The 19,120-nt window shown below is 36.1% G+C and overlaps 1 protein-coding gene across 11 annotated transcripts in view; it reads left to right on the plus strand.

Annotated features, from left to right (window-relative positions):
- Positions 1 to 19,120, plus strand: part of PIK3C2G (phosphatidylinositol-4-phosphate 3-kinase catalytic subunit type 2 gamma) — a 365,719-nt gene that overhangs the window by 209,115 nt on the left and 137,484 nt on the right. For all 11 annotated transcript variants that reach the window (XM_033430304.2, XM_049695083.1, XM_033430311.2 and 8 more), the window contains 4 exons: positions 3,096 to 3,188; positions 4,652 to 4,781; positions 8,942 to 9,078; positions 10,939 to 11,108. In XM_033430304.2, coding sequence (XP_033286195.1) covers positions 3,096 to 3,188; positions 4,652 to 4,781; positions 8,942 to 9,078; positions 10,939 to 11,108 — 530 coding nt within the window. The remainder of the gene's footprint in view (positions 1 to 3,095; positions 3,189 to 4,651; positions 4,782 to 8,941; positions 9,079 to 10,938; positions 11,109 to 19,120) is intronic.

Raw genomic sequence — 19,120 nt, forward strand, 5'->3', positions numbered from 1 at the left:
CCAGTGGTTCATCTGAGAACCCACTGAGGGTACAAACCCTATGAATGTGAGAGTGTGGGAAGACTTGTCATCACTCCTCCCATCTCAATAAATACCAGAGACTCCATCACTGGGAGAAACCTCATCAAGGTGACGAATGTGTTAAAGCCTTCACTCCGCGTTCCCTGCTCATTGCTCATCAGGTAGCCTGTACTGGGGAGGGGCCTTCTGAGTGTAACGAGTGTGAGGCCTTCATGCAGAGTAGAACCGTTTTCCAGCGTCAGACACTTCACACAAGTGAGAAACGTCATGTTCAAGCGAGTGTGGGAACGCTCTCTGTTCTGTTAGAGACCTTACTGACCATCAGAGAGTTCACACTGGGGAGAAGCCTTACGGCAGTAAGGAATGTAGTAAGGCCTTCAGTCAGAGGATATGTCTTGTTTGACACTGGATCCTCCATGCCAGGGAACAAGCACATACATGTTGGCAGTGTAGAAAAGCCTTCAGTCAGATCTCTCAACTAGTTGACTATGAGCAAATTCATACCAGAGAAAAGCCTTTTGAATGCGGCATGGCAAAATGTTCAGTCTAGTAAATGTCTTATTTTATATCACAGACTTCACACAAGCAAAAGCCGTATAAATGTGGAAAATATGCAGTCAAAACTCATACCTCATTACATATCAGAGAATTCACACTGGTTAGAAGTCCTATGAATGTAGTAGTGAGTATGGTAAGGTCTTTGTTTATAGCACCAAGCTTACAGTACATCATGGAGCCCATCTGAGGAGAAACCTGATAAATGCAGTGATTTGGGGAAAGTCATTACTGAGCTTATCGTGCATCAGAGTTCACTCTGGAGAGAAGTCCCATGAATGTAGTGAGTGTAGGAAAGCCTGCATGTATAGTCAGCATTCTATTTTAATCACCATCAGTAAACTACACTAGGGAGAAGTACTCAGGCCTGGCTCAATCCATTCTTTAAAGCATGGGTCTCCAAGACAGAGAGCAAAGGTTTTAGGTTTGGTTAAACTTTCTTTATAAGAAGAATTCTCACCCCTGTCTCTCCTTGGAACCACTAATCACAATGGACCATTTCCTGTTTCACTAAGGGGTAGATCATATGAGAGAGTGGGAATAACTGAATGCAATCCTTCTCCCCTCCTGGGAAAGTAAAGACCAGACATTTCATTTACTAATAGGTATCTTTTCCTTTTTAAAAACTGTTTTAAGTCTATTTCACTAATTTTCACTTTTCAAGACCAGAGTTTCTATCTTCCTTTCTCCATTCTAGCTTTTCTTGTCTTCCTTTCTCTATTCCAGATCTTTTATCTCACCATTTACATAAAATATCTTCCAAGACTTTGATTCATTCTTTCCTATCTCTTGGTTATGGCCATCCCAATCCACTTTTAACTTCTACTCTAATCTAAGGTGTCCTTGTTTACCTTTTTCTACCTAGCAAACCTTTTCATTTACCTGTTTGCCAATCTATGTCTTTCACAATCTTCAAATTCAGCTCATCTCTGAAAGACTCTCTTCTTCAAATGCTTCTTCATTCAGCTGTGAAATGCATGCGTGTATACATTCATACCAACTTTTGCAGGCTCTATGAGAGGTGGATATGGTGTCTCTTCCTATTAGCATATAGTTCATGCTTTGTGCATACTAGCTGTCAAATGTATAGTATTTTTGCCATGACTCTCAAAAAATATACTGCATGTGAAAACCAAAATATTAAGCAATGAAAGCAATATAGCTGAGTGATATAATTGAGAAGAGGGGCTAAACCTTGCCCTCAGCCTTTCTTAGCCCTTTGTCTCTTCCCTGGACTTGGCATACCTCGAAGAGATCATCACTCTCCCACTCCAGCCCCCAGAATTGAATGAGGAGAATTTGAAAACCACTGATCTAGACCCTGGCCTAATACAGGGTTTCCTAATTCAAAACCATGACAGAAGGTCATATGTCCCCTGATTGACTGATTCTTGCAGCGGGAATTCATTACTTAACAAGTAGCCTCATCCTTTTACTATAAAACTCAAATTGATTCAGTAAACAAGGGTTTCTGTTTGCTTAGGGATTAGGTTAGATTTATGTTGACAGATTAAGAAATAGATCCTTTCCTCTCAACTTCTACTGATTTCAGACTTATCAGAAATAATGATATTCAAACTGATCCTTCAAAATATATTGATGTCATATTTTACTAAGTTGATGAATTGAAAGTATCGAGTCCTTTTGCTTTCTTTAGTATTGATTTAATAATTTTCGCTGTCAACATGAACTCTCTAATAACCTAAAGACATATAGCCTTTTAACACTCAAACAGTTGTAAGCACATAAAAGGAAAATAATGGACAGTAGTCGATATCATAAAACTGAAAATAGAAATGTAAAGTATAATTGAAAGAAACGAGAATAGGAAATATATGTTGTACTGTTACTTGTAAAGATAAGAAAATGTTCATTAGCAAAAAGTGAAAAAGAATGCATTAATCTTTTTGAAGTACCTGATTAGTGTCAGACACTGTAAAAGGTATTTTATATCCATTAGCTCATATACCTATTACAAAAATGTGTGAGGTAAGAGTTTTATCCCTGTTTTACAGTGGGATACAAACATTTAAGTAACTTGTCCAAGGTCTTACAGCTGATAAGTTACAGAGTCCAAATTTGAACTCAGGTCTTTGTTAATTCTATATGCATGTTTCCTTAAAGTATGCTGCAGGGCAGAAAGAATGAAAAGGAAATATATATTTTTAAATAGCGATTTCATCTTTTAGATATTAACTAACTAGCATAAGCACAATACCTACATACTACTTAGTTTATTTAAACTCCCTAAACATCATCACTGTTTAGTGAGAAAAAACTGTAGTTGAAGATTTACAACCTGCCGAAAAGCTGGCATTTTTAGTTTACAAATAAAGGCTTTGGTTGGTAGACTAAAGTCTTTTTTTTAAGAAATATGTTTCTTTGTTCCAAAGTGTGAGACTTATTCATATGTGTTACATTTGCTCATATAACAAATTCTGCAAGGGGCCATGATTGCAAGGAAACTGTTCTTTTTGCTTTATTTTGCTCACCATTTTTCTCTTCTTTTTGTCCCATAGGCATGTTCATACTTCACATCTAATGCTTTGCCATTGAAGATTACTTTCATTAATGCTAATCCAATGGGCAAAAACATCAGCGTCATTTTTAAGGTACAGTAGCCCTCCTGAAACATCAAATTGATTCCATTGGTAGAACTATTGATTTATTACTCACAAAAAGAAATTATTATAGCTCTTTTCCTCTGACAGCAGCACAGAAGATTCCAGTTATTTTTGATTCTGCATTTTTACAGAATTATAGTACATGCCAAACTATGATTGGCAATAAATCAAACATTACTGGCTCAAAGCCAATGAATCTTCAGTGCAAAACTCCGGGAGGTATGTTTCAATAAATGAAATAATGCAATCACTTTTGAGTAATACAGAAAGCAGAATTATGGTAAAATTCCTAGGGGGAGAGTCTTCCTTTGGTCTAGATACTAAGTTCGAATCAAAATTAGCTGAAACTCAAATGGCACGATTTAGCATAAAATTCTTATCTGTAAGCACTTGCTTATTTTAGTAATTTGGGTTGTTGTCTTCTTTTTAAATAAAATATAAATAAGGACCATATCAGTCTTTGTCATGAATCCCATGGGACAATAGAGTAAAAGGTTAAGAGTAAAAGTCAAGTAGGAAAAAGGGACAGAAAAAGGAGCTGTAAGTAAAAAGTAAGCATTTGCCAGTTGTTCAGTTAAATTTGATAAGTTATTCAGCCAAACCAGACAACAAGGTCGCAGAGTGGAATTTTTGTTAGATTCTGACTAGTTTTGAAGATAATGATTAACATACCTATACTTTTGCTGTGATCTGTGTAAACCTCAAGCATTAATGTTCCCCCGGCACTGCATTTTTGGTGAAGAAAAAAGAAGAACACAAAATCTCATCTTGGCATAGTTTTCTGCATATAATTTAGAAAGCATTTTCAAAACCAAGCCTCTTATTAGTTAAAAGCATAGAACTGTCCTTCCCCTTTGGACATATTCCATGTCCTTCACCTATGCTAGAAAAACACCCCTTTATCATTTCTTATTATTATCAAAGGCTGTTTACTCTGAAAACTTCTTAACTGCCTTCATAACAAGAGAAGTCAATGATTCAAAGTCTGATGAATTATATGTGTGCTATTTATACTCCCAGTCAAGAAGCTCTTGGTAGTCTAACTGTATATCAGTGCATAAATTTATGGTACATCAAATAATGTTTCCCTTAGAGATTTCACTTGGCTGAGTTTGAAATTTGCATAAACATTCGTCCAACCTCTCTTCACCAGACTTTGAGGTTAAGACATTGCACATGGATAATAAATTGAAAGATTATTATCAGGGAACAACATTCCAAGCAGCTTCTAATTTAATGGCTAAAGCTTCTGTAATCATTTAAAAGAAAGTTCTCATTTTCTTTGATCTTCTATCAGAAACACAAGGTATTCTTAGTGCTAATAAAACAATTGAAACCACCCTAAGTCAGGCTGGAAAATTATTCAAGGAAGGAAATGACATATACCATATTTGAAAGCCTTTAATAGAATTCAAGGAGAAACCCGGAGTCTATAATTTTGTTTTTAACAGGCTGGAGATGATCTTCGTCAGGATATGCTTGTCCTGCAGATTATTCGCGTGATGGACAATATTTGGCTGCAGGAGGGCCTGGATATGCAAATGATCATTTATAGATGTCTATCCACAGGAAAAGGCCAAGGTCAGTATAGATTAGAAAGCTGTTTGACTTACATTATTTATCTCACACATTCATCAGTAATATGCCCCCAGAGTTGCCACAGCTTTCATTTTAGATTACAAATTTTAAAATCCAAAGAACTAAACCTGGTCATTCTTCTTTTTTACAAAGAATTATTTTCAAAAACAATAAGCCAAAATGATTTATGTAAAGCATAATGTCCTTCTAGATATTAATTAGGACTCTTGACAACTCAAATGTTAACTGTAATATCCTTTTGTGTGTCCTTAAGGGTTAGTTACATTAATGATTAACTCATATTTGTTTCTCTCTTTCTAAGCTGATAATAGAAAAGTCTACTCATTCAAAAAATACAATTGTTGCTTATTAACACAAAATTTACAAAGTTGCAAATGCTTAAAGGAGTTCTGAAAATTCTAAATACATTATAAACATGCATTCAGTTTCTAAAAGACTTTTGAGTAAAGTGTAATATCAACAGTCAAAGATGACCATTCATGCAAACTTTGAGCATACTTTAGCATTTCTCTTCCTTGATAAAAGCCAGGCCACTAATATGGAAATATAATTACATTTATACACATTTTCAATGAAAGTAATCCACCCTAATAATTACTCAAACATCAGAGGTAAAAGTTGTACTTAATTACAGTCATGCTGAATTGAAGAAATAATTTCTAGGATATCATATAATTTTTTTTACATGGGGCCATTGCCACTTAGCATTTCATTAAATTAATTAGTATGAATTATAGCAGATGCATCTGCATAAACAAAGGGATAAAAATACCATAGAACTGGAAAGGGGACCTAGAACTATGTTGTCTTTTTTTTTTTTTTCTTTTTTAATTCAGACAGAACTACAGTTTAAACCCATCATCTCAAAAGAGAAACTGTCATTGCCTGGCCCTCCAGTTCCTGAGGTCCCACTGCGAGGCTCAGTACCCCAGCCAACTGTGACTCAAGATTTTGGAAACTAAGCATGGAAGCACCTCCTACTTAGCTTAACTTGCAATTGGATACTTCAGGACTACTGTTACAAGCCATACTGCCCAATTACTTTGATTCTGATAATAGGGCCCTTGTTTCCATGCCAAGTATCCCACTCCTGAACTCCTTCTAAAGTTCTAGTTCCTAAAAGTCTTTTATTACTGCTACTCTGAGATCATTATTCCTTGAGTTTTTCTCTCCCTTTTCTCACGTAAATGACCTAATTCTTTAATATCCTAATATGTTTAAAGGGTAAGAATAAACCTTAGATGAAGCAAGCTGAGCTTTTTGGTGTCACGTGGATTACTTTTTCTTCAGAAATTGAATACAACACCAGCCTCTGTGGAATTCTTCAATTCCATCTACTCATTTCTCTGTTTATAATCATAGGAAGTAATGGAGGCTAAGACTTTTAAAGTTAATAAAATAATCCAGCAGAAATAACTCTAGACTTGCCCAAAGTTACAGATGTCATAAGACAGACAAATTATTCTTTCCCGCTATCTACCAACAATTTCTTTGGTTGTAAGGTTGTACTGGAAAGATACTTCTTCAAGAAAAATGGAGATCATTAAAGCAAATGTCTTTTTAAGAGATTAGTTTCCATTTTTTATCAGGTTCCAAGGCTTATTGAATATCTGCTGTTGACATCCCTCAAGAAATGTCACAAAGTAAGATAGGGAATACTAAAACGACCTAAACAGGGCTGCTGCCCTTGAGGAGAGTATACTCCAGGCCACAAGTTTACATGGCTTTATCAACATTATTGTTGACTATAATTCTTATGACTACTTTGTATATGATGTTGTAGGAACTTTGGGAGAGATTATCAGAGCAGATAAAAATTCTTTAGGATTTATTTCATTGCTCTAAATTTGCTCCAGATTTGATGGACATAAAAATTACTTAGGAGAGTTGGAGCAGCTATATCTAGGACCCAAGCAGGATGCTATATCAGGCTCTTCACTGGGCAGGGGTGGGGAGGGGACAGAGGGTGGGGGACTGAGGCTCAAGTCTCAGTGATTGCAAAAAGCTGCTCTGGAGTTTCTCATGCACACCTTTTTGAGAACCACTGCCTTGAAAAGTTTTGTGCCTAAGAACCTTGCTACTTAAAGTATGACCTGTGGACCAGGAGCATTGACATCACCTGGGAGCTTGTTAGAAACTCAGAATCTCAGACCCTACTCCCACCCTACTAAATCAGAACCTACATTTTAACAAGATCCCCAAGTAATACATATGGGCATTAAATTTTGAGGAATCTGCATTAGAGAGCTATGGGAATGGAGCCATACATATTACTGTGCACAGAATTATGCTAGAAGTATTTAAAAAGTGTGTGATACATACTAGCTTAAAATGTATGAAATGTAATTTATGGTTTTAATTAATGAGCAGAATTTAGCCACCATGATTGTTATAAATTAGGTGCAAAGTTTTCTGGGTAGTCAACAATGAAAGATATGACAAATGGCTTGGGATTTAGCAATGATTAACTCCCTGAAGACAAATGTGGTCTGAGGAGTAACTGACATTGCTACAGCACCCTATCTAAAGGGTGCAGTAATCTAAGTCCTAATTTGGGGCATGGTCAGATGCAAGGTGGCAATGAGGCACGCAGGAACCAGGTAGAAGGTGGTTTTGTGTTAGGAAGTGTTAAATGGAGGAACTAGAAAAATGAGGGAAAATTTCAGGATTAGAAAGTAGAATTATATTACTCTTTTTAGAGTAATTATATTACTGTTAAATACAGTGCTTTACATTTGCTATCTCACTTAATAAGCACAAGAAAACTAGCACAAGAGCCGAATACTGTTGGGGGAGAAGGGAGAAGTGTTATGATATTAAAGATATGCCCAGGATTTATCTCTGGGATGTTACATCTCCTTCTTTCTTTTTGTTTTTAACAAATAGATTTTAATAGGTTATTTTTGCAGCATTCAATTCCCACTTTCCATGTTTGTTTCTTTCTAATAAGGCAATGTATCAATAGATGCCTAACGGTCATGATTGGGCTAGGCTGGGCTATTGGATATTAAGAGATTAAGGCTGAAAAAGAGAGAGAGAGAGAGAGAGAGAGAGAGAGATTAAGCCTGCAACCAGCTGCCACTGGCCAAATCCAGCACTGAGAAATGTTTTGCTTACCATTACAGTGATCTTGTTTGTTGTTTAATTTGAATATTTTTAAGGTAGACCATGAAATAGTCAATTTTTAAAACTTAATCTTCTCTCTTTTCATATAGTTCCGTTTATGTCCCTGGTCCCTTTGGGCATTTGTGTTTTCAACTCTTGCAGTTGTCAAGATTGTGGAAATCAGAAATTCTAGACTTTAATTTCTTTCAATGACTTTATTTATAGAACTGTGCATTACAGGTTGTTTTGTGGACATTAGTCCTGGGAGAATTTTAAATACTGGGTTTAAATTGCTGTTCTGTGCAGAATAAAAATCAGAAGGCTTGAAAATATTTACATTCCAATAACCTTAGGAACACAATGAAAAGAAGCCTTGATGGATGCATGGCTAGTGGGGCAAAGCTCCTATTGAAGTTCAATCAATATATGCTCCCTTAAAAAGATTGTTATCATAGTTTCACTTTAATGCAGACTGAGAAGGAAGAAGCAGGTGGTTCTGTACATGTTCACTGCAGAGTTACTCTGTTCACTCCTAGAAATGAAACGTTGAACAGTGAAGCTTTTATTAACCTGAACATTGATTTTTATAATATATTTGAAATATTTGTCACAGAGGTTGTATTTGATTCACTTACATTATAAATATGCTTGTTACACAAGTTTGAATGTCCTCCCTTAAACTGTAAATGAATGCACAAGCCATATGTTAATTAATTCACTGCTCTATTGACTCAGTGGGGTCGCTGGGAGACCATCTAGATTTGCTCTCTACTGTAGTTCTAGAAAAAATATTAAAGCAGCTCTGATACATCTGATCCAAACACAAGTAGCCTCATCGCTCCCTAGGATTTAGGAAAAATTAGAAGCAATACCATCTAGGTAAAACTCCTTCAGAGAAGAAGGTTGGGAAATACAAAGGGTAATCCGAGTAGTGCTGGCAACTATTGATGTTGTTACCTATATCAAGATGCCTTTCCTAAGTATCCCTCATCCTGTAAAGAAAGAAGTATTTCCATAATCTCTTTTTTATCAACCAGGATTGGTGCAGATGGTGCCCGATGCTATAACCCTCGCGAAAATCCATCGCCATTCTGGACTGATAGGACCACTGAAAGAAAATACAATCAAAAAATGGTTCAGTCAGCACAACCATTTAAAGGTGGATTATGAAAAGGTTTGTCCTTCTGCAGCAAATTTTAAATAATGTACTTAAATAAGGATATACTCTGGCTCATTAGATATTCTGATTTATGAAAAAGTAAATTAAGTACATCTTGAGGTCTGATTCATTCATTCATCAGCATAGTAATAATGACACAGTTTAAATGGTATATTACCTAGATAACAATTTCTGTGTCTGGTTTTCCCTCTGGGTGGAATTCTGGGCTATCAATAAAGACTCTCTTTGCTCAGCGGCTTCCCTTACAGCAATCTCACCTGAGATGATGCTCCTGAAAACTACCTCCTTCATGTTACCTGTGCCTATTTGTACACAACCTATACTTTCTATAAATCTCCCTCCTTCCATTGCAATGTATTTCTTCTTCCAAGTTCTATTTTTTCATGCCTCATTCTTTCAATGTTTGCAGAATACCTAATAGAGTTTTTATTTTTTTGTATCTCAGAACTTTACAAAATGTATACTATTCCATTTGACTGCCAACATTTTTCCCACTTTACCTTGGCATCTAGCCTGCAGTCTACAATTGTACAGGTTCCACCCTCTACCAGGGCTCCCAGATTAGGGGATGAGTTGGCTGGAGCCAGGCCTTTTTTCACTTGCCAAGGCATGAACTGGTACAGCTGCCCCAGAGGCAGGGGCACCTTTATGCTAATTCACACAAGGATGCAATATGGGCCAGCATTAGATTTGCTCAGAACTGGCCTGAGCACTAAACATCCCTCATTCTAGGAAACTCCTCAGTCCTGGGCAAACTGGAAGGCTTGGTCACCCTAGCTGACCTGGGCCATGAAAGAGAGATCCAAGAGTTCATCTACTCCAGACTTCTGTGAGATTGGAATAGAGCAAAATACAGGTTTTGGAGGCCAAGTAACAGGGAATTAGATGATATTATCTAGAAATCTATTTTTTAGCCATTCCCCAAATTGTAACTTGAGTTAGGCACAAACCCCTGGAGTTATATTGTTTGGGGTGTTTCCATGTACATTTGATGTTCTTAACCACCATGTGAAGGACATATTTTATTATCTTCACTTTATAAGTAGAGAAAATCTAGACAGACAAATTAAAGACTTTCTCAGGCACCTGGGATACCTGGAAATAAGGTGTCCTGGCATGTAGTCCAGCCACGTGGTCTTCCACTCGCTAGTTGAGGAGGCCCATACCTGTGGCTCAGCCAGTCACTTGTGCTTACACTCATCGTTGCATCATCTATCAAAACGATGAATACCCAGGAGACAGTTGTTTTGAAAAAAGAGTAATTTTGGCAAGAAACCTCTGTCCATTAAAGAGACATAAGCCACAACTAACTTAGTGGAATCTGCTTCTACCCGCACAAGCGTTCACTGGTATATACTGTACCAAAACCTTTTGGGGCATTAACTGGATGACATATTTGTAGGATAAACATAAAGTGTTACAGATATCTCAATGTAGTTTTTTCTGTGTTAAAAATTTCAGATATTCAAAAATTAATATTTTAAATTTCTATGGGAATAGGCAATACTGGACCATAGTGTTCCTTCTTCTTTTATCTTGAAAAGAGCTATCCACTATTGTACCTTTGCAACATTAAAAAATAACACTAAGAATCCTCTTTAATAAACTGAAAATTAGCTTTAACTGAATGAATGTTATTTTCTCCCATTTCAACAAAAACACTCATTAGGCTAAAGAACAGATTGCTTCATGTTCTTCTGTAGCATATCAAGAAACAACCATTTAATCATATCCACTCAACTGAGATGTAGAATTGGTTCTTGATTATAGAATTTTGCTTTTTATCGTACTTTTACCATTACCTCTGTGTTTGCTCATTTTGTGTGTGTGTGTTATTATTTTTCAACCGATTAGGCCTTGAGGAACTTTTTCTATTCCTGTGCCGGCTGGTGTGTGGTAACGTTCATCCTGGGAGTCTGTGACCGTCACAATGACAATATCATGCTGACAAAGTCAGGCCACATGTTTCATATTGACTTTGGAAAATTCCTGGGCCATGCACAAACATTTGGAGGGATAAAAAGGTCAGTGCTCAAATAATGTTTATTAATGTAATTAAGCAATCTCCCGGAGTGATATATAACATGTAATGGCGTAGAAACCCAGCAGATGACTTGTTCCCCATCTCTCAAATTCCCCAAGATAATGTAAACATGATTATGTATCTAATAACATTGAAGGAAAGATTTTTTCGATAGACTGTTAATGGAACAAATTAGGTTTCCTCAAGTTGTTAGTAGACTAAATTGGCCTTCTCCCACAGGATACTAATACTGCTCCAGTCTGAATTGTACAAAATATGATATGTTCATTTTCTTATAAGCCTTGAATGGACAACGAGGCCTGAGTTCGTGGTCTCAATACATCTGGTATATTGCCCATAACAATCACCAGCCTGGTCTACATGTAAAATGAGCACACTTCCTGCACTAAATTAGGCTTGAATTATTCCAAAAATATTTAGTAAGCATCTACCATTCAAGACTCTGGGGATACAACAAAGCAGATACAAACCCTGATCTCTTTCTAGTAGGGATGACAGACATTAAAAAAGATAACACGAGGAAATGAGGAGTTTCATTTCTTACTAAGAAACTAAAGCAGAGAAATGAGATAGAAATTAACAGGGGCAGGGATGCTCTTTTAAAGAGGCCTCCTTAAAGAAATGAGAGATAGCTGTATAGTGAGTAATCACCTTGTGGAGATCCATGAGAAGAGTATTCCAGGAAGAGAGAACAGCAAAAATAACAGCCATGAGTATGGACTAAGCAGGCATGTTCCAGTGACAGCAAGAAGGCCTGGGGCCTGGAGGTGCAATAAAGAGGGATGGGTAGTAGGAGGGAAAGGTAAAGGGTTTGGTGGAGGCCAGATCAAGTAGGGCACTGAGGACATGGTGCAGAGGTTGGCTTTTACTTTACGTTCAGAAGCAAACCATTGATGGATTTCAGTGGATTTCAAAGCTCTCGGCTGCTGTCCTGTCAAGTAATGAGACCAGTTAGAAGGCTATTGCAATAGTTAAGGCGAGACCTTAATGGTAAAGAAGTGGCAAAAACTGACAGGTTCAGAATATATTTTGGAATCTGAACCACAGGACCTGCTAATTGATTGGCATTGGCAGTCATTAATGGGCTGGGAAAATGGGCCCGGTAAGTAGAAGAAGAAAGGAAAATATTCAAGGATGACTCCTGGATTTTTGTTCTTAGCAAACAATTACATCATTTACTGAAAAGGAAAAGACTGGTGGTTGAATAGGTTTTTGTTTTATTTTATTTGAACTGGGGGCAAGGAAACCAGAAATCTAAGACTAAAAGTCCCTTGCTCCAAAAAAGGATACTTCATGTTAAAGTAGAAATGGGATCAGACCATTCCAAAGACTAATCAGTCACTTTTAGCTAAAAATAGCTTTTCAAAAGAGGAAATAAAAGTCTCCTACAATATAACAAGATGAATTTTCACCAGATGGTCATAATCTGGTATTAAAATGCCAATATAAACTACATAATAAGGTTTAATTCTTATAAACTGATAGCTTCTGTTTTGTGGAGGCATACAAATGGAATTGTCTCACTTTTTATTATTTTCAGTACATTGCCTTCTATAATGAATAAGCTCAGGAAGAGTCACCACATATTCATTCATTCCTTACACATCTGTTGAGGATGGTCTGTGTGCCAAGCACTGTGATAAACCTTGGGGATACAAAGATGAATAATACACATTTACCACCTCAGTGGGGCTTTCTCTTTCTTTAAAATACTGGGAAGACAGACACATAAATAATTACTCCAGAATGTGGTGAGGGCAGAGATAGAGGTATAGACAATTAGAACATCACAGAGGAGGGATACCTGGTATAAAGGACAAATGTTAATTAACATATACGAGCATATTGCATAATTTACTCATTTAACACTTTCCCTAAATCCACTCTTTCCTAGAAATTTAAAGATTAGATTAAAACTGTAACATTTTTATTTTGCTGTATTGTCCACTGAGAATTCAGGTTAACCCCCTTATTCATTTATTCGACCAGCATCTGTGTTGACCATGGGGGTGGTTAAAAGATGCATAAAGATATTCCAGCTCTACAGAAAAAGTTTCAGTTGGGGAAACTTACAAAGTAAAGAACAAGTTACTAAACAATATAGTAAGTGCTATAATAGAGATATGCACCAAGGTCTGTAGAAAAGATGGAGCCCAATTGTTTGTTTGTTGATGTTACAGCAGCTACTGCTACTTCTGAAGTGCAGCAATTTAAATCTATCTTATGCAACCGTTATGGAGGTCCTGAAAATGTGCCCAGCACAGAGCCTCACTTATAGTAGGTTCTTAATATTGTTTGCTGAATTAGTCAGCCAATAAACTATTCACAGGTCGGCCTTCAACCTTTCAATAATTATTAATTGGATGAAAGAAGATGAAGTTGGCCCTGTCTTCCCTTGAGATTATTGATTATTGAGCACCAGCTAAGGAGGCCAACTGCAGCATTATTACCCATTTGTATTATTGTTTGCAGGATTCTGTCTCCACCAATGGCTATGTAAGACTCATTGGCAATGTCTCCTTGGATTTCTTTCTTGATACTGATACTTCTGCCCTGAGTTTCTTTAATGGTTAAACTGAACTATGTCTACTCCCTATTACTCACTATATATTTTGAATTATAGGCAGCATCTAATAATTTTCTTCAAAGTCTCTTTCAGTTGTTTCTGGGGTTCATTTGATTGTTGATTCATTAGGCAACTGATGTCTTCCATCCTAGGTCCACCGGTTGTTCTTCTTTGTTGCTAGGTGGACAAAGGTCTCATAAATCAGGCCTCTGAATCCCCCTAGGATAAATGAACATTCTTATTTGTACTACACTTATTACATATAAAACTTATCTCTAGAGAAAAGCCAGCTCCACCTAGCTTCTTCTGTACACATACTAGATATATTAATAAACACTCCTTAATATACAAAGCCAGGTTTGTAAATCATGCCCTATGACTATCCTGATCTCCCATAACCTAGCAAGGCCATATAAATGCCCCAGTAATAAACAGCAATAAGCCAGGATCATACTCCTTAACATAAAATGCAGCACCCGCAGGGAGTAAAGAGCATATGTATCCCAGACACATGTGTTTCTCCTATTGTCTACTCCTTAAAAACATGGGGAAGGAAAGCATTTGTGTGACTTTTTATGGTTTACAAAGTGTCACTAACATACATTAACTGATTTTTCATAATAAGTAAAATTGCTCAACCTCACATAAATACAGTTTCCAGTTGTGGACAAGTTTGGGGTTGACAAAAAGAAATCACATACATAACATAAAATCCCTCTCTAATAAGATTTAACTCTTAGCCATGGATACAGAACTTAAGAATGGAAATTAGCAGGCCAACAAAGCGAAAGCAAATGCAGTGTATCTGGGGAGAGATTTTCCCTTGGTTTCCTTAAGAGGAAGCAGCAATGAAGTGATATTCTCCTTACAAGAAAGATCTTGAGAAATAAAGGGATTTCTTGCTGGGTCATTGCCCTTTTGTACTCATGCTTGCATCATCATTCCAGAACATCTTACACTAATCATCCGTGTGGTCCTGTTTAAGACATGTTTATAAACATTGGGCTGTCCTGATTTTTGAATTATGTGGAGTCTTCCCAGCAACACTCTCATTAGGAGTCTTTGCTCAGGTTTCCCTGAACCACTGCTCTTAATTCAGTTTTCCAGAAATCTGGAAAGCCCATCTTCATGCTTAGACCAAATCTGAAGCTCTAACTTTCTAACTTTGAAGAAAGAAAAAAAATTACATCTCAGTTATGAATTTGAAGGATTTCACATCTTGTATAGAAACAAGAAGTTCTTCCTTATTAGTTTTAATTATGAGATTAGATGAAGAGGATTTACACCAGCAGATTAAATCACAGGACAGTTCAGCCCCAGCATTACTTAATGATTCTGGGGAAAAAAATGGCTAATCCCTATAATGAAAACAATGAGAAATTTCACCAACCTTCTGAAACCAGTTGGTTTTTCTTTTGAAGTATTGCCTAATTATTATCTTCACTTCTTTATTTTCTCTTACAGAGATTCAAATTAAAGTGGTTAACAAATTATACATCCACAATTTTTCACTCAAAGTTCCCCTGTAACAATGATTTCCATATAGTAATTTTTTCATTGCATAAAAGATATTATTGTAATAAACTCTAAATTTCCACTCAGTAATTTCTTGATGGTGACTTTCTTTTACAGAGGAGGAGAAATTAAGGAAGGCCTTTATTGGTGATGTTTATTGTTCTCCTAACTCATTGTTTCATACTTTTATTTTTTCAGACTATATTTCCAGTCTGTATAGTCTTTCACTTTGTAATGCCAGACTTGCATGAAGTCTTTCTTGCAGCCTTATTTCTAGATAATTTTAGAGGCTGTATAAGCAGTAGTTAAAGGCAGGTACCCTGGAGATAGATTATGCTTTTTTCTTTTAATCCCTTACTATCATTTACTAATGATGTGACCTTAAACAAATGGCTCTGTATGCTTCAGTTTAATCTTTTATAAAAAACAGATTTGTTTTGAAGATTAAATTAATTGATATACATAAAATGCTTGGAAGAGTTCCTAGCACTGAGTAAAGGCTCTATAAATGTTTGTTGGAATTAATTATAATGTAAGTATTCCAAATGAAGTGACAAGAAATGAGATTGCATCTTTAGGTAATTATTGTTTCTTTTTGTTCAAAGTTATCTAAATATCTTACTTTCGTACTTTTTAAAGTACTTTTTTCATACTTTTTAAAGTACTTTTTTGGTACTTTTTAAATTTATAAATTGAACTTCTCTGACTTTGAAGTTTGTTGACTGATAGATTAGATTGCACTATTAGGTTTATTTGGATTGTAATGTTTTTCACCAAGTCACGTTTGACTTCTGATGTAATTTTAGACATGAGCAGAGGTATGCTGGAACTGGCTTACACTGGCTTGGGAGAGCCTGTGATGTGTATTCTTTCTCAACTCCACATTCAATGACATTCCACTGGTGGCCTGAAATCAGCCATGGTGGGAGAATATACACCATGGAAATTGGCAAATGTCACAAATCAGAGCTTTTTTTTTTCCTAAGAAAAGTAAGTGAGCTGGTTATTAAATATTTACCACCACACTCTAGGACATAAATCCATTTAAAACAGATGAAAAATCATTCCAGAATTCTGTTAAACTCTGTCCTTTTCCTATTAAAATATATACACCTGGGTGATCAAAATATTATATATCTAAAAAAATATATATTATATATCTGTCTTTTTAACAACATGATTTATACCCGATTTTCAAGTTTTACCCCAACGGATCAACAATCACCTAATATAATTGATCTCAGAATTTTCATCTCAATATTAGTCATAAAAATTATCTGTATCTATAATCGTTTTGACACTGTCTTCCATATTTAATTACCACTAATTTAAAAATGTTTAATGTTTAAGCTCTAATTTGAGTATTATATTATTTATATTCTAAATATCCTCAATTTAACCATCTTTGGGAAAAAACTCCCTTAGCAGATTAAAAGATTAATTTTTGTCTTACTCCAGTCATTCTGGTTTAGTACAATATTCATAGTAATCCAAATGCCGTATAGGTATTAATGATCTCCCACATGCTTTAATTACTACCTTAGTGTTCTTTGAAATTAGATGTTTCACTGGTCTGTTTTCACAAGACTGTTTATTAAGAAACACTCTGGTTCCTTTAACTCAAAGCAGGTTTCAATTTCATCTGAACTTCCTAGAAGAAAAACACACTATCTAATACCTTTCCAGCTGTGAGTACCATAAGAACATCTTTGTATAAGTGCCTAGCTAGTGCCTGACATTTAGCAGAGGCTCAATTTTGGTTAATTGAAGGATCACTACAAAAATGCCATACAATTTACTTTTCTTGACCTGAGAAGCAGCAGTTTTTCTGAAGATAAAATTATTAAGAATTTGCCATATTCTGTTATTCTAACTGGAAATTTACCAAGGGATTGTTTTACCTGCTGGTCACTTTACATGTGGGAGTCTGGTGGATGAGACTCAAAATTTGATGCATACTACCTCATAACCATTTAGGATGGCTAGTATCAAAAAACAGAAAATAAGTTTTGACAAGGATGTGGAGAAATTGGAACCCCTGTGCAATGTCAGTGGGAATATAAAATAGTACAGCTACTGTGGAAAACAGTATGGCTGTTACTCAAAAAATTAAAAACGGAATTACCATATGATCCAGCAATTCTGCTTCTGGGAATATACCCAAAGGAATTGAAAGCAGAGTATCAAAGAGATATTTGTACAACCATGTTTATAACAGCATTATTCACAATAACTAAAATGTGGAAGCAGTCCAAATGTTCATCAATGGATGAATGGATAAGCAGAATATGGAGTATACATACCATAGACTATTATTCATTCTTAAAAGGAATAATTCTGACACATGCCACAGCATGGTTGAATTCTAAGGACATTACACAAAATAAGGCAGCCTCAAAAAGACAAATGACTGTATGATTCCACTTACATGATGTACTTAGAGTAGTCCAAATCATAGCTACAGAGATACAGAAACTAAGGTGGCGGTGACCAGGAGCCTTGGGAGGGGGAATGGGGAGTTATTGTTTAATGGGTATAGAATTTCAGTGTTAAGAGATGAAAAGAATTGTGGAGGTGAATGGTGGTGATGGTTGCACAGCATTATGAATATATTTAATACCACTGAACTGTACACTTAACAATGGTTTAAGATGGTACGTTTTATGTTATATGTATTTTACCACAGCGAAATAACTGAAAAAAAAATTTGGTACACTGTAATTTTCACAAAGGCCTTCTCCAGTCACAAAGTCAATCTCAGGCAAACTACTCCTAGCATTTGAATAGGGCTTTGGATTTTCCAAAGCACTCTCACTATTTCAAGAAATGAAGTTTATTTTGTCATTCCCATCTTCTTGCTGTTGTTTTTCCCTCTTCTACTTCAATTTATCATTCCATTATGCTTTATCACCTGCTTTCTTTTGAGTAACTTCCTTTATATTTACCTCCCTCCCATTATAAGTAAAAAAAAACAGTTTCCCTAATTAAAAAACCCAACCACCCAACCATGAGTTTTCTTCAAAAAGAGACTTGCAGATTTTCAGATGAAAAGAGTGAAGGGTGCTTGAGAAAGGAAGAAAAGTTTGTGACACAAAGGGAACAAAGAGAGGGAAAGAGGGAAGGGGAGAGAGAAAACAATTTAAATAGTGTAAGGATTCTGCTTTCCTGCACCCAATGAGAACAAAGCATGCTTAAGATGGCAGACATAAGTGCTGACTCCTTAGCTGGTCTAAGGTGCAATGTGCCTGTCAATATAAGCATCTCATAGCCCTGAGTCTGAGTCTAGTTTTTGAAGAAAGACTACAGATATCTCCTAAACATGAACCTAGTATTAGAACTTCTTCTGGTACCCAATGAAGAAACAGTACCTGCTTCTGTGCTGGGGGAGACACTCCTGATATTAAACTTAGTAAGAGATAAAAGGTCCATTTCAAGCTTTATACATAAATATTGATCATGCATATGGTAACTTTAAGAGTGATTTAAATGTTTTCAGAGTTAACTTGGGCTATTCTTGATTTACACCTTCAACCTGATTTTAAAACCTTATCGTATTTAAAATGCGATACTACCATTCATTGTCACCCAAGCATTATAGCATTAATAATCTTTTCCCTATATCCAGACTAATTTCTGATCCAAGCATACACTGGAATTCCATGCAAAGCATAACTGTGCACTTTCCCTTGAACTCAAGGAGGGGGAAACATGGGAATTTGGAGGAGCTGACCATTCCGTTGCCATTCTCATAAAATCCTGATCTACTCTAAACTCACACCCAAAATATCAGACTTAGGAAAGTAGGCCTTGTGAAGAGGTAGTTGTTTTAACTACCCTCTTCAAATAAGAGAGACAGTGTACCTGAGCCTGGGAGGAACTCCAGAGTCAGTATCTAAAGTTATTAAGCAGTT

The sequence above is a fragment of the Orcinus orca genome, chromosome 11, assembly GCF_937001465.1.
Source record: "Orcinus orca chromosome 11, mOrcOrc1.1, whole genome shotgun sequence".
NCBI lineage: Eukaryota > Metazoa > Chordata > Mammalia > Artiodactyla > Delphinidae > Orcinus > Orcinus orca.